This window comes from Herpailurus yagouaroundi, unplaced genomic scaffold (assembly GCF_014898765.1).
Source record: "Herpailurus yagouaroundi ecotype Mexico unplaced genomic scaffold, PumYag 185, whole genome shotgun sequence".
In the NCBI taxonomy this organism is placed as follows: domain Eukaryota; kingdom Metazoa; phylum Chordata; class Mammalia; order Carnivora; family Felidae; genus Herpailurus; species Herpailurus yagouaroundi.
In genome coordinates, this window is record NW_024412416.1 from 7719599 (window position 1) to 7734296 (window position 14698).

The following is a 14698-nucleotide window of genomic DNA, read 5'->3' on the forward strand; positions in this document are numbered from 1 at the left end:
TCTAAAAGGGCCAGATAATAAATATCTTAGGCTTTGAAGGCCATATGCTACCTGTTACAACTGCTCTCTCTCTCTCTCTCTCTCTCTCTCTCTCTCTCTCTCTCCACACACACACACATCTATTAGAAAAAATATATGTATATTTTACAAAAGTAGGCATTGTCTGCTGACCAAGGATCTGGAAAATAAATAAGGAACTAGAGTATATTTTCTGTGAAGGCTAATCATTATTATTGCTAGACTGCCTGAGAATAAACTTGTTCAGTGTACCTCCATAGACGCAGGATGGTCAGATAAGCAAGAAAGTCTTTAAACAGCTTGGACCAGGGGAGTGGAAAGATTTCTAATTTTGTCTCCAAACAAGGATTCTGCACTGCTCTGAAACTTTTAATTTATCGGGAGACACTAATCCACTGGGCATTCCAATATCCGTCTGGGGACTGGTAAATGAAATGGACATTTTTGTGCTTTGAACAGGAAATGAAATGATGGCCCCAAACCTTGGGAAATGTTCCTCACTGAGTGGTCAGGCGTTAAAGGACAGTACCCGGATTGGATAATGCAGAAAATGTGTTTCTGTGTTCATCTTTTTAAGATGGTTTTCTTCTCTCCTTGGGTCTGGGAATGTGGAGGAGACCAGTGCCCCAGGATTTTACAACATTTGCAGCCCAGGGGATCCACCCAGACTCCAGCCCCTGGAGAAGACACTCATTTACTCTAGAGAACGGTCGAGAAATGGTGTTTCCTGTTTCTCATCCTCTTTAGATTTTACTGCTTTGTGCAGGCTCCTTCCTCTTGAGGCTGTTCTCATATTGGTGCAGGGTAATTGTCGACTTTCAGAGAACACATCTGAGTATAACCCAAGGTTAGGTTTTCCCCAAATTGTGGTTTTAAATCAGTTGGCAAGAATCTTTTGCCCGGTGGTTGCAATAGGGGAGACGGAGCAGACATCACAGCCTCTGTTCTGAAGATGCTTGCAGTCTGCTGGGGAGACAAAAGAAGACCCGAGAAAGAAGGAGAGCAGGGCAAGACAGAGAGTAATTTGTGCATAAGGGTAGTGTAAGACTGATAATATGTGGTTTATATTTTTAAATAGGTGGTGCCACTTTTAAATAGTCACTTGACAGAGAATACATTTGTTCAAAAGATCTCAAAGAGTCTCTTCTGATAGCCAATAGCTGATAAGAACATGAGAAAGGTGTCCAACCTAATTAATCGTCAGAAAAATGCAAGTTGGCCATATTGAGATACCAGTGAACACCAAGCAGAATGACAACATAGTGGTGACGATACCAAGTGCTAGTGGGAAGGCGCAGCAGTATGATCATTTTGAAAATGTTTGGTATTCTAGAACATTAGCATACTGTGTGACCTAGCACTTCTACTTCTAGACCTGTACCCATTATCTATCTATCTATCTATCTATCTATCTATCTATCTACCTATCATCTATCATCTATGTATCCATCCATCCACCTACCTATTTATCTATCTATCTATCTATCTATCATCTATCCATTCATCTGCTATCTTTCTATCTATCCATCTATCTTTCTGTCTGTCTATCCGTCTATCATCTATCTACCATTATCCTCTCTCATCTTTCTATCATCTATCATCTAATCTATCAATCATCTATCTATCCATCCATCCACCCACCTATTTGTCTGTCTATCTATCTGTCTATCTATCTATCTATCTATCTATCTATCTATGTATCATCTAGCTAGCTATGTATCATCTAGATATATAGATATATATATAGATATCTATATCTATATATCTATATCTATATATCTATATATCTATATAATTCCACTTATTTCAAGTTTAAAAAACAAGTAAAACTGAACTCTAGTGGTAAGGGATTTATATTTAGATAGTCGCAAGTATTTTACAAAAGCCAAGACCGTGGACTGCATAAGTCAGTGTAGTGGTCACCTTTGGGGTGAGAGAAGGAATACTGGAGGGGCGGGGCATGCAGTGGGAGCCCTTCTGGGGGTGTTGGCAATATTTAATTTTTTCCTTACATCGAGGAAACACTGGTATTAGTTTTGTAATAACTCAGTGTGCTATAAAAGACTTTTCTTTCAAAGATTGATCGTATTCCTAAAAATACGCCCCATTTATTCATGCCATAAATATTTATTGAACACTTACTATGTGCCTGGCACTGAATGAGACCCTGGGGATGAAAGAGGAGAGGGGACGCACAGGCCTCTGTAGCCCACATCTCTGAATTCTAGCACAGTAGAGCCTGGAAGGGAAGTTTCCGGAAGAAGAGGAGGGCATGTGCGGAATGATGACAGCAGCATCTCACAGAGAATGCTGATTATGGTGCTCACGATATGCTGGGCCCTGCTCTTAGCAATGTGTGCGGGTGAAGGTTTGTTCTCACGGCCTCCAGAAGCATTAGGCATCGCCGCTATCCCCATTTCACAGCAGTGGACACTGAGGCACACAGAGAGAGGTCAAGCAGTTCGCCCAAGGACCCGCAGTGAATCAATGGTGGGGCCACCTCAGATCCAGGCAGGCCTTCTCCTTCCCAGATGAGGGGATGAGCCCCTTGTCACTGCTTTTCCTGGTTCCCCGTGTCTCTCCATGCTCTGTCCCGGGGGAGTCTCCCCATTGCTCCAAGTCATGAATTCTTGTGGTTTAATCTAGTGCAGTGCTTGTCCTGTCTGTGGAGGCTTTTGTTTTAACTTCAATGAACCACATAATCGACTTCCGAGATACCTAATTGGTTCACGGTTTTGTTGTTATCTGAATTTTATTTCTCCCTCTTTTGGTGGCATACCTTCTTGGTTTTTGGGGGTTTTTTTGAAATAATTATTTCTTCACTCTCTTTGAGCATTTACTTCTTTTAACATCGCTATCAGCCTATTCCTATGAAATTAATTTTATCTGCAGGAAATTCATGTTGTGGTTATTGACGGTTTTAATCATTTGGATCCAATAATCTGTTTCTTCCAGTTTGCCTGAACGCCAGCTCTTGAGTTCCCTTTAGTTTGGAGAGTTGTTTTGTTTTTGTTTGGGGCAATCATGATTTCCAGTTTCAGTTAGTTTGCACTGGAATAGGCACTGAAAACATTTTTAATTTTTTTTTTCAACGTTTATTTATTTTTGGGACAGAGAGAGACAGAGCATGAACGGGGGAGGGGCAGAGAGAGAGGGAGACACAGAATCGGAAACAGGCTCCAGGCTCCGAGCCATCAGCCCAGAGCCCGACGCGGGGCTCGAACTCCCGGACCGCGAGATCGTGACCTGGCTGAAGTCGGACGCCCAACCGACTGCGCCACCCAGGCGCCCCTGAAAACATTTTTAGTGCAGAATCTCAGATTTTTACTGTTTTCCCAATTTCTTAAAAACATAGGTTTTCCTCTTATTCTTAACACTTTCTAAACACCGACCTTTAGTAGGTTTCTCTAAAGTCTTCATCTCAGGCTCCATAAAAACAGCCAACACTTTGTACTCATATTTCATTGCTTTCTATGACGTTTCATTACATTAAGCAATGACATTAACAGATGGATCATAAATGATTTTGGGAAACAATCAGAGCTGACCCTTGGCAAGCTCCCCTCTGGGACAGAAGTATCTGTCTGAGTATCCAATTAGCAGTGAGTATTCAGGGCATAATAGATGCCAGTCAGGATGTTCCTCAGAGGGTGATGGACAGTACCAGTGAATTTGGCCAGTCATGTGGATATAACTTGGTGGAGAGTTTTTCTGGCCAAAAGAACAGCATGTGCAAAGGGCCTGAAGCAGGTAAAAGTTTGGTGGGTACAAAGGACAGAAAGACCAATGAGACTGAAGTGTAATGAATAAAGGGGAAGAGGATATGGGAGGAAATGAGGCAGAGAGACATTGGGAGACCTGACGTTTGGAGCCTATCAACTGTCTTAAGGGGTTTGGATTTTATCCTGAAAACGGCAGGAAGCCAATGGCCAGTTTTAAGCTAAGAAGACAGAAGAGAGAAGGGCATCCATGTCTGTAATAACTACCCATCTTCCTCTCTCATAAAATCGTTTGAGAGTGTCAGCAAGAAGTGGCTGCGGATTTTCAGACTAAGAGAAAGATGATTTTTATACTTAATTATTATTATTTTTTTAACGTTTATTTTTGAGACAGAGAGAGACAGAGCATGAACAGGGGAGGGGCAGAGAGAGAGGGAGACACAGAATCTGAAACAGGCTCCAGGCTCTGAGCTGTCAGCGCCGAGCCCGACACAGGGCTAGAACTCACGAACCGCGAGATCATGACCTGAGCTCAAGTCGGACGCCCAACCTACTGAGCCACCCAGGCACCCCATGATTTTTATACTTAAAAAGTGTTAATTGACGTGTGCGTGTTTGAATATTAAAAGTTTGGACGTTTAGAAATGCGTGCATCCCCGCACATATTAAATGGGTTTCGGTGTGCGAATGCAATATGAAACCAAACACTTTGAACTATCCCTCCACGCCATCCCCACTCCCCTGCAAAAGAAAAGGAAACTGGAAGGCGGCAGCCCTGAGGCTGGACAAGAGGAGGATGTTAAATGACCTTGACAGAGTCGGGAGCTACTGAGAAGTTCCAGTGTTCTTGCCGTCAGGATGGCTTCCCTTCCATGTGACCAAGGGGCCCCAGTGGGACCCAGGCCTGGGGGGGGGGGGGGGAAACGTGAGAGATGGCACACTTAGAGAGGAAGATCAGAAAGTGTGTTGTCCTCAAATTTGGGGGGACAAGAAAGGAGACAAGTTAGGGGGCAAATTCCAGATCTCTTTGTTCTACGGATACTGCTCAAAGGACCTAGGTGGGAGCCGCCTCGGCTTCAGAGACCCGTCGGTGAGACCCAACTCCCTGCAATAATGGTTGGCAGCCGTGATGAGCACCAGTTCTGCCCCCGGCGCTCACCGGTGCCACTGACTGGTGATCCACTTTGAGGTTTCCCAGCCCCGAGGAAGGGGTTGGGTGTGTGGATGTCCCTGAACCGTGCAGGAGAGTCTCTGAGCTGGTTTTCCTCCTCGTTAGTCTCCTGTCATTCTCTGTCTCAGATGCATCTATCCCTAGGGGTTGGGGCCATGTGCATCCCTGGACCCCAGATACCAAACCCGACTTTTTGCCAGTTACATAGGAACTTCAGGTTGGACCCAGGAACCGGAAATCCCAGTGTGAAGGCAGAGAGGGAACTGGCAGCAGAGAAAGGCTGTGGCGAGACTAGGAGACGGCGGTTGCTTTGTGCCCCGTCTCCCAAATGAGGAGCCTCCGTCCTCCTGGCAGTGTAGGGTGCCAGGCTTGGGGATGCTGGCTGGCATTGCTTGAGAGCTGAGAACGGAAATATCCCGTGACTGCCATTGGTGTCCAGACGGTGCAAGAGAATGATTTACAGAGATGGAGAGAGGCCATTTGGCTGGCCCCAAATTTGATCTACTTTTCCTTCTCGTAAATCCAGCGTTCACATAAATCTTTGTAGTCCTCTATCCCACCCATGCTGGGTTCCTCTTTTTCTCCCCCCTCTTATTCTTCATGAAAATAAATAAATCACCGGCAGTCATCCTCTGCCCATGGCCCAGCCCGTGCAGCTCAGGAGCCGGGTCACCAAGAGGACCCTGTCTCCCCATGACCCTGCCTTCTTCCACCCGTAGCAAGAAGGCTTTGTAAATGCCGTTGTTACTGCTGGACGTGGGCACACAGCAGCCTACTCCTTCATTACTGGGTAGCTTCCCTGAGAAGGCAGCCAGAGCAGAAGAGGAGCGCACATGAGATCAGAGGCGGCAAAGTCAGCGATGGGCTGGACCGCCCACCTTCCTTCCGGTCTGGGTCTGCACCACCGGCTCAGCATCCTTGTGGGGCCTGGTCCCTCTGCCATCAGGCCACATTCTCGCCTTTCCTGGCCTTGTCCTCTGCCCTTTCACACTGTTTAACTTCTGTGCCCACTGTTCCCTTGGGGACATACCTAGTGACCGATCCATCTGGTAAGTTAATCCAGCAGGTGCGCTGCACAGGAAAGTATCCTGGGCTCCAGATTCAAGCTATGGCTTCTTGGCACGGTCTTTGGCAAGTCACTTCCCCATTCTAGACCTCAGTTTCCTGACCTGTCACGTGGGAAAGCTACACTGGGTCAATTCCAACATTTCTGTCAATAGTAGAATCGTTTACTCAAACACGTTTTTGGTGAAAGCTCCGAATTTTGAAAAGAATGAAAGGTGGTATCGGTTGAAGTTGGAGTGGATTTGACCTCTGGCTGAGAGACCGTGGCTAAAGGCACTGCCACTGAACTCTGGGGGTCGAGAGGGGCTGAGGTCCTGTTTAACTGTACGCCTCTATCATTTCAGACGTGTGAATGTGGACTGACTCCCAGACGGGGCTGGGCCTCAGTTTCTCCCAACGCTAGGAAGGAGCAGGTGGAAGCTGGTGATGTTTAGGGCCCTTCTGGTGCCGAGTCCATCATCAGTAATGTGTGCTAATGACTGATGAGGTCTGATGGGCCCCCTAGATACGAGGCTTGCATATTCATGTTCCCACAGCGCTGTCAGCCGAGGCAGCCCTGTGGATTTCAGTTCACGGGCATTGCGGTGGCCGGAGAAAGACCTCGCTGGGGCCGCGGGGGAGGGGGTGGGGGGGCTTTTGGTGGTACCACGGTCTACGGGGGAACGCAGTCTGCCTAAATCACCAAAAAGGCCACATGCTTGGCAGAGAGGATGCAAACCCATCTCATGCCAGCCTGGATTTCACTAATCTGAACATAGTGTGCATACTTCACCCTCCCCCTTCATTGCCTCATGTTGTGTCCCGTGAGGTTACTAAACCGCGTTGGCTGAAGGAAGCGGGTGTTGTTTGGCCCCATTTGCCTTCTGAGCCTGTGGGGAAGTTGAGGAAGCCCAAAGAAATGTGTGCGCACACCTGCCCAGGCCGTGTCTCCTGCAGGAAGGGGCCCTCTCCTTCATTGGTCATGCTCCTCTGGCCTAACATGGCTGCATCCCCGTGGCAGTGCCCTGTCCACGATCCCTCGATGTGCTCAGCGTCTTCCACGTCAGTCTCACGGTCCCCTTCTTGTGCTGGAGCCACCACACTCCTACCTGACACCCCTCCTGGCCATTGCTTGCCCATTTATCTTCCTGGGCCCTGGGGCAGGTCTGATGCCTCCCGCTCTTCCTGGGTTCTCCCTCCCCACAGGGGCTACATCGTGGCATTTTAGTGGCCACCGGATGCCCACCTCCCCATCCCGCCCTGGGACTTGGAGGGACTTCACCCCATTCTGGTCCTGAGTGGACCCGGAGGCTGCTTCCTGTTCACTGCCTTCCCCATAGCTGCAGCCCCACTCACTCTCCAGTGCCCCCTTCACCTTCCTACTAGGAGGACACAGGTGCCTTCTAGAAGCCAACACGTTCATGTTTCTCTGCAAATACGTACTCCTTCACCATCTAAACTCAAGGAGTAGAAAGAACAAGGAGACTTTGTTATGTTGTCTGCCTGATTTCTGGTAGGCTCTGGGCAAAGGCTAATTTGTAGAGTTCAAGCAATGGGGAGGTGGTTTTGCCACTGTTTCTTTTAGCTGTGGGACCATTTCTTGAAGGAAGCCTTAGGGGAAGAGACCTTTGTCAGATTTTCCACCTCCACAGCTCCCTCCCTCTGCCATTCACACCAACCTCGGGGGGAGTGTAGGGCTCTGAGATGAACATGCATTGAAATCACTGGCTGGTGGATGGGAGACGGGGTCAGAAAGTTGGTTTCTGTTTCATGAGAGATGACATGATTTGTTGTGAACCTGCAGTCTTTATTATGGGCAGGTTTATTCCCAAGAGGGGAACAGACAGGCCCTGGTCCTCCGGTTGCTGAAAAGCATGTCGTGCATTGTTTCCAGGCCCTGAAGGATCCCACCCTGGCTGCCCGGAAGGATTTCCAGAGGGAGGCTGAGTTGCTCACCAACCTGCAGCACGAGCACATTGTCAAATTCTATGGTGTGTGTGGCGACGGTGACCCGCTCATCATGGTCTTTGAGTACATGAAGCACGGAGACCTCAACAAGTTCCTCAGGTAAGCAAGGACTGCGGTCCCCACCCCTAGTCCCCCCACCCAGCTCCGCTGAACCCCTGTACTTCACCTGGAGTCAGAAGTTACTCCCACTTAAGTCTGGGGATTAGAAATGAGGCGTAGCTGTTCAATCTTCCATACCATCTCCTGAGGAGCAAGCTTCAGACCTTCGTCACTGATTTCTGGTGGGTAACATCGAGGGGGCTGTGACAAGGGAGTATTTTCTTCCTGATCACAAAGTAGACTGGCCACAAGAGAAGGCTCTGGAATGAGTCCGAGGAGGGAGCCCCTACCAGCCTGTAACTCTCAGCTTAGAGACTCTAGAACCGCCCTTTCTCCTGATTCTCTGAATAGCTTTCTCACTTTGTGCCTTACATTTCTCAGTGCTGCAAAGTAGAGCTAATTACACCCCTCCTGGAAAACTTCATGGTGGAGACTTTTTTCGTGATGAATAAGAAGGCCCAAGGTTACAAGCTCATCAGGAGGCCATGATGGTTGAAAAAGAACAGCAGATTTTCCTTGGATAAATTTATAACTGTGCTACCCAGTACCTTGGCTACATATGGATATTTGAATTTAAATTTACACTACTTAAATAGAATTCAAAAATTCATTTCCTTGGTCGCACTAGCCACATTTCAAGTACTCAGTAGTCACATGTGGCCAGTGGCTACCATGTTAGACAGTGTAGTATATGATATTTTTATGAATAAAAAGTTCAGTGGGATGGCACTATTCTAGAAAGATCGGATTTGTGGTAAGAGGGTTTCCCCAAACCTGGATCTACATCATCTGGATTTTGAGGTCCTCTTGAGGGAACTGGTAAGAGAATGGAACCCCAGCCAGGAGTTCTGGATGGGGTTGCAGGGGTTGGAAGTTCTGGTGGGGGGCAGACTCTATCTTCCCCAGGGAGGACAGCTTCTCACCATTAGAGCAGAGTTAACACTCTTCAACTTCCTACATCTGCCACTTCCAAGTAGTGCCCAGATGTGGAGGGGGCAGCCATGTGTGAGGATCTGTGGAATTCAGGGTCCCAGGAAGCAGGTTTGAACAACCAGGCCCTAGACACTTAGGGTGTGGTCTTAGCCACCTTTGAACTCCATTGACTCCCATGGCCCATAGTGACATTTTCAGAATTCGAATGTAAGTCATAGAACACTGTGGCTACTCACCAAAAACTGATGAGCATGTCCTTGAAGTGAGACATTCCTTGGGCGCTGTGGTTTTAAGGAGGAATGGAAAGGGCCCGTAGCAGATAATGAACTTTTCTTATGAGCTGGATTTCCAAAAAATGGCCCCCGAGGAGTGGAAAGTATCTGTAGGGTGTTTGGAACCTCCTGAACTTGGATTTTCACAGCGAAATTTATTCCTCTCTTGGAGAACTCAGCCCTTATCATAAGACAGACCCGGGTTCGCATCCTGAATTTGTCACATCTTACCCATGTAACATAGAGCAAGTTCTTAAACCTTAATTCTCTTTCCTAGGAAACAAGACTGTTAATAACTGCTTCAGACGTTTGCTGTTATGAGTACTGAATGATTATATTTGTATACTACTTGGATGAGTTTTCCATGTAGCTGGGTTTTCAGTCAGTGAGAGCTACTATTAAATTATTACAATTACCATTTTATCAGAACTGTGAACCAGTCACTAACACAGGCAGTGCTGTTTCTCGGTATTGAGGATCTTTAGGCTGTGCTTGCACCCCCTGGAATGGTCAGAGGGACATGCTCCATTTTCCACCGAGCCCTCACCACAGATTCAGCAGTGCCTTTAGCCCCATGTGCCACACACAGGGCTACAGAGAGCTCCTGGTGCCTCTGTGCGCCACTGTCATTCCCAATATAAGGGAGGAGGGAGAAAAAGAGGCTACAAGGCAGTTGGTGGCTCTTAGGGGCAGGCTGCAGTGTCCTCTCCTGGTAGACAGGAGTGCAGGCTTGCTGGTGGATGCCCCTTCTTTGTGAGCTGATGCCGTAGCTCTCTTTTGGAGGGGTGAAGTAGGCAGATCCCACAGGAGACAGTAAAATGAATGTGTTCATATTTAATGACTCCTTTCAGTGGAAATTGGAGAAGCAGTAAAACAGGCCGAGGCCTCTCTGTATACCAGGGCTCCTTGGTCCACAACTTCATAAATAAGGGCTCTGGGTATGGTTATGGCTCATTGGGCTTTCTGGAAAAAAGAGTGAATACTGAAAGTGACCGATATGACAAGGCATGGCGTTAGGATAACAAATCCGGGCCTTAATTTGGGATGGAGGGGCAACCAAGGCTTCAGAGGCCTTGGCTTCAGGGTCATAGGGTCTCTCCAGCCGGCTCTGCCACCAACAAAAGTTACCCAGTCCTAGGCAGCGTGGTGGTCAAGGTAGGAATGTGGACTCAAGACCCCTGCTAATCAACAGTGTGGACTGCCCACTGGCAGCATCAGCACCGTGAACTTGTGGGAAATGCAAATACTCAAGCTCCACCTAGCCAATCAGAATCATAGGGGGAGGAGCCCAGTGTTCTGTTCAGCTGGCCCTCTGGATGATGTTCCCTGAATTTTAAAGCTCTCCAGAGCCACACACCGCCTGGTTTCAGTCGGCCTCCTGATTACCCATAAGGCCACTGCGGCACTACTGTGACTTTGGCCAGGTGATCTGATCACTTTGTGCCTCAGTTTCTTTATCTCAAAATTGGAGTGGGAGGATTAAGTAAATTAATAGATGTAGGGTCCTTAAAGCAGTGCTTGGAACAGTAAGGGCTCTGTAAGAGTTAGCTATTGTTTTGTTTTGTTTTGTTTTGTTTTGTTTTGTTTTGTTTTGTTTTGTTTTTAACGATTCTGTAGTAGATATCTAGAACCCAGGAAACTCCTGAATAGCGTTAAGATGTTTAAAAGAGTAGATGTATTTCCTGATCCATTAGAGTATGTCTGCATCATCTTAGCTGGGAACCTGGTTGTACTCATATCCACACTCACATGATGTAATATTGGGTAGATAAGACTAGGCAATAAGTAGGCTAGGAGAGATTTTATCCATGTCTGTGGTGTATTCCAGAGATCACGGCATCCAGAAGACTACTCCCCTTGATCTCCTGAATTCTCCTGTCCCCTGTCTTCTCTCCCACCCTTCACAGGGCCCATGGGCCAGATGCTATGATCCTTGTGGACGGGCAGCCACGCCAGGCAAAAGGCGAGCTGGGTCTCTCCCAAATGCTCCACATCGCCAGTCAGATTGCCTCAGGCATGGTGTACCTGGCCTCCCAGCACTTTGTGCACCGGGACCTGGCCACCAGGAATTGCCTGGTTGGAGCCAATCTGCTGGTGAAGATCGGGGACTTCGGCATGTCCAGAGATGTCTACAGCACCGATTACTACAGGGTAAGGTGGCTTTTCCAGCTGCAGGACTCAGCAGCAGAACTAGCACCTCGCTCACATGTCTTTGTCATTGTCCATTAACCCTGTCACTTGAGAGAACACACATGCGCACCCGTGCCCAGACATACACGCAATGGTCATCCTTTGGCCACCTCTGCTTCTTGACATACCTGTGTATTATTCTCACGATAGCTCACGCGTCCCTTCCCTTTGGACATTTAGCTCAAATATATTCTTCCGTTGCAATGACATATGCATCGTGTTTTTACTTGCATCAATACTCATTCTTCATGCAAACGGACCCATACGTATATGTGTATGCCCAAAATACACACATATTCAAGCTCAACTTGGTACTACATTTTAACATCTTCCACCTCAGTCCCTGATCCAGCCTTACCCACAACACATTTTATTCTCTGAAATTATCTGGTGACTGGGTAGGCTCATCTTGCCTTCAAAGGCAGATCTTAATGAGAAGTCAGAACCCAAAGTAAAGTAGCAAAAATCGTTAATGATGTGCTGAGCACGATCACCCCAATGATTTAGGAAAGAGGAAGCAAGAAAGCATGTTATTGTTGCCAACTTTTGAGAGAGATGCAGGTTGGCTTTAACAAAAGCTTTCTGATTGTGAGAGGAGATATCACGTTCAATTTTACTTCTATACGTTAATAGGTATCTTATTTTTCTCCCAGAATTATTTTCTCCCTTAGTCTTTGGAAATCCCCTTCTAATGGATTTGAGTGGTTTTGACAGTGTTTTTATTGCCAGGGAAAGGGCAAGTGGGCATGAGTGTCATTGACCCTGAAAGAGGGAAACATGGGTGCAGCCTGAGATGCAGAGATCGGGTAATTTCTGAAAAATGATCGGAAGGCACATGCCTCATGAGATACGTAAATTTTACTTCAGGGACATCGAATGGGTGAAGAGTTTGGATAGGTGGCATCAGAGAAGGGTGGGACAAACTTCTGGAGGTCAAGAGGCATGGCAGCCATTGTGGGGAATGAATGTAGGGAATGAACGATCATATTATGAGTCGAAGAGCTCAGATATGATTGTCCTGTCAGCCTAGGCATGATGGACGAGGAGGTGGGGAGTTTGGGGGTGGCATATACAGATCAGTTCTATCTGGATGCTCTTGGTGGTTTTGCCTGAACAACATTGCCCAAGACATTAAAACTGATCACTCGAGACACTTCATTTTAGCCAGGACCTGAAGAAAAATGAAATATTTAAGAAATGCCCTTTGTGGTTAGAAGTGATTTGTTCATGGTACAACCAAAGGATGGCAGATGATATACCATCAGGAGAGAATATGAGGCAAAGAAGACCAAAGGGCTTCTGGGAAGGTAGTATATCTGAGCAAGCTGGGCCATTTCTTGAGCCACCTGCCCTATCCAACATCCCCAGATATGGAGAAGGGAGTATAATGTAGCAGTAGCCACAGATGGATGGCCAGGGCAGACCTGCCAGGAAATACCAAAGCAGAGACTTTCTTTAGCATCTAGACTAATTTTTTCACTCATTTCCAAGAGAGACATTGGTATCATTACTAAAGGCCATGAGCCATAGATTTCTTGAGTCTGGCTGGAGTTGGCACCATTTAATTGCTTTGCGTTCTGTGTAATGGGGTTTGCTGGCCTGTCTGGCTGAGCTCGGATTTATGTTGGTGTTGATAAAAGCAAGGGAAGGATCATCGTTTTTCTGTGTGAGGCAGATGTGTGATTATGCCAATCTGTTCTCAGCTGGCTTTACCATGGTCTTGGGAAATAATATCTGACCAGAATGTGTGCAGACTCAGCTTTCAAGCTCACTTCAAGGAGTGCACTTACTATTTCTTGATTCCGATTCAGAAGAGTAAAGAAAAAAAAATCACCTCTATCAGTCACCAAATGACACGGCTTTCCTCTTGCTTTAACGACTAAGAACTGATGCTCTTTACTCCTGGGAGAGCAACAAGGGGCAGATCCATCTCCTTCCTGTGGGCGCCAGGGCTGATTGGAATTTGAGGAAGGGAGAGTGAGGTGGAAAACGTCCACTCTCCAGGTATCTGCAATTGCTTTTTTCATGAGTTCTAAGCCAGGCATAAGCTGAGGCCAGCTGGCTTGAAAATGTGTGTCTTTGGTCCCAAGGAGTATGAAATAAAGAAGAGAGTTATGGTAGTAAAAACAGCGCACCGCGGGAAAACTGCGCATCCCACTGATGGTGGGTAGATATTATACTCTCCGTATTCCGAGAGCAGCCTGTATCGTATCTTCATGTTCAGTTGCTCACGATGTCCTAACCTATGCACAGCTCCCCCACCCTCACTTTCTGTAAAACAAAAGGCAGAAGTAGATTTCCCAGAGGTCACATCAGTAATGAACTTTGAAGTCTTGTTATCCATGTTGGAAGATACGAGGGTGACAAAGGTATTCTGCATTGGGACCTAATGTTACCTAATGCCACCATTAGCAGCCATGGGACCCCAACACACTTCCCCTAAACTCTCTTTAATTTTCTTATTTTAAAAATGAGGACAAACATAGTCTCTTGCAGAGTTATTTTGGTGTTAAGCAAGTTAATTTGTGTAAAGAGCCTGGAATACACTACTTAATGGATAAACCATAGCTTATATTATCTTCCTTAGTCCCCCTTCATACCCAAGGCAGGAGAGCCACAGGGATAATCTGGTTTCCAGATGTAATTCTCAGGTCAGACAGGAGGGCCTCCTGACCACTGGAAAATAAACTGGGATCATGCAGCTGCCCCAGAGGAATAAGGTCTTTAAGTTGACCACCTCTGGAAAATGTCCTTCCCAGGGTTTCAACTTTGATAGAAATACTGGATCATCAGTACTTGCCTGTTCCTCTGGTTAGTGTTTATATGGTCCTCATAATCTGAGAGTGAAGTCCATGTTCAGGTGATTTACAAAACATTTCTTTTTGTTTGGTATACCAGCTGAGGCTCTGGGGGGAATGCAGTGATTTATTATATAGCAAGAACACTGAAGGATTCTCTCAGCAAGCCGACATCCAGGACAAATTGGCACCTCTCTGCTACTGTAGGTTATGGAAATCTGTTGAGCCTAGGAGTTTGCTGGTTTCTTGTGCCTAATTCAGTTAAATGCAGATGATTCGAGCTTGTGTGTGTGTGTGTGTGTGTGTGTGTGTGTGTGTGTGTGTGTGTGTATACGCAGGTGCACACTCACATATACAAGTGTTCGTCTGCCCAGCGCAGATTCCATGATATGTACACAAGAACAAAGAGAGATGGAGACAAGTTCCTCCTTACATTCTTTTTAAAACTTTTTAATTTCTTAAAACAAGAAGCACCATCTGGCTCAT

The 14698-nt window shown here is 46.7% G+C and overlaps 1 protein-coding gene across 4 annotated transcripts in view; it reads left to right on the plus strand.

The window, feature by feature from the left end:
* The window catches only part of NTRK3 (neurotrophic receptor tyrosine kinase 3), a 398556-nt gene that overhangs the window by 320574 nt on the left and 63284 nt on the right, over positions 1–14698 (plus strand). For all 4 annotated transcript variants that reach the window (XR_005796183.1, XM_040493712.1, XM_040493713.1 and 1 more), the window contains exons 14-15: positions 7847–8019; positions 11132–11375. Coding sequence is in view for 3 of the 4 variants with exons in the window: in XM_040493712.1 (XP_040349646.1) it covers positions 7847–8019; positions 11132–11375 (417 nt within the window). In the remaining variant the exon portion in view is untranslated. The remainder of the gene's footprint in view (positions 1–7846; positions 8020–11131; positions 11376–14698) is intronic.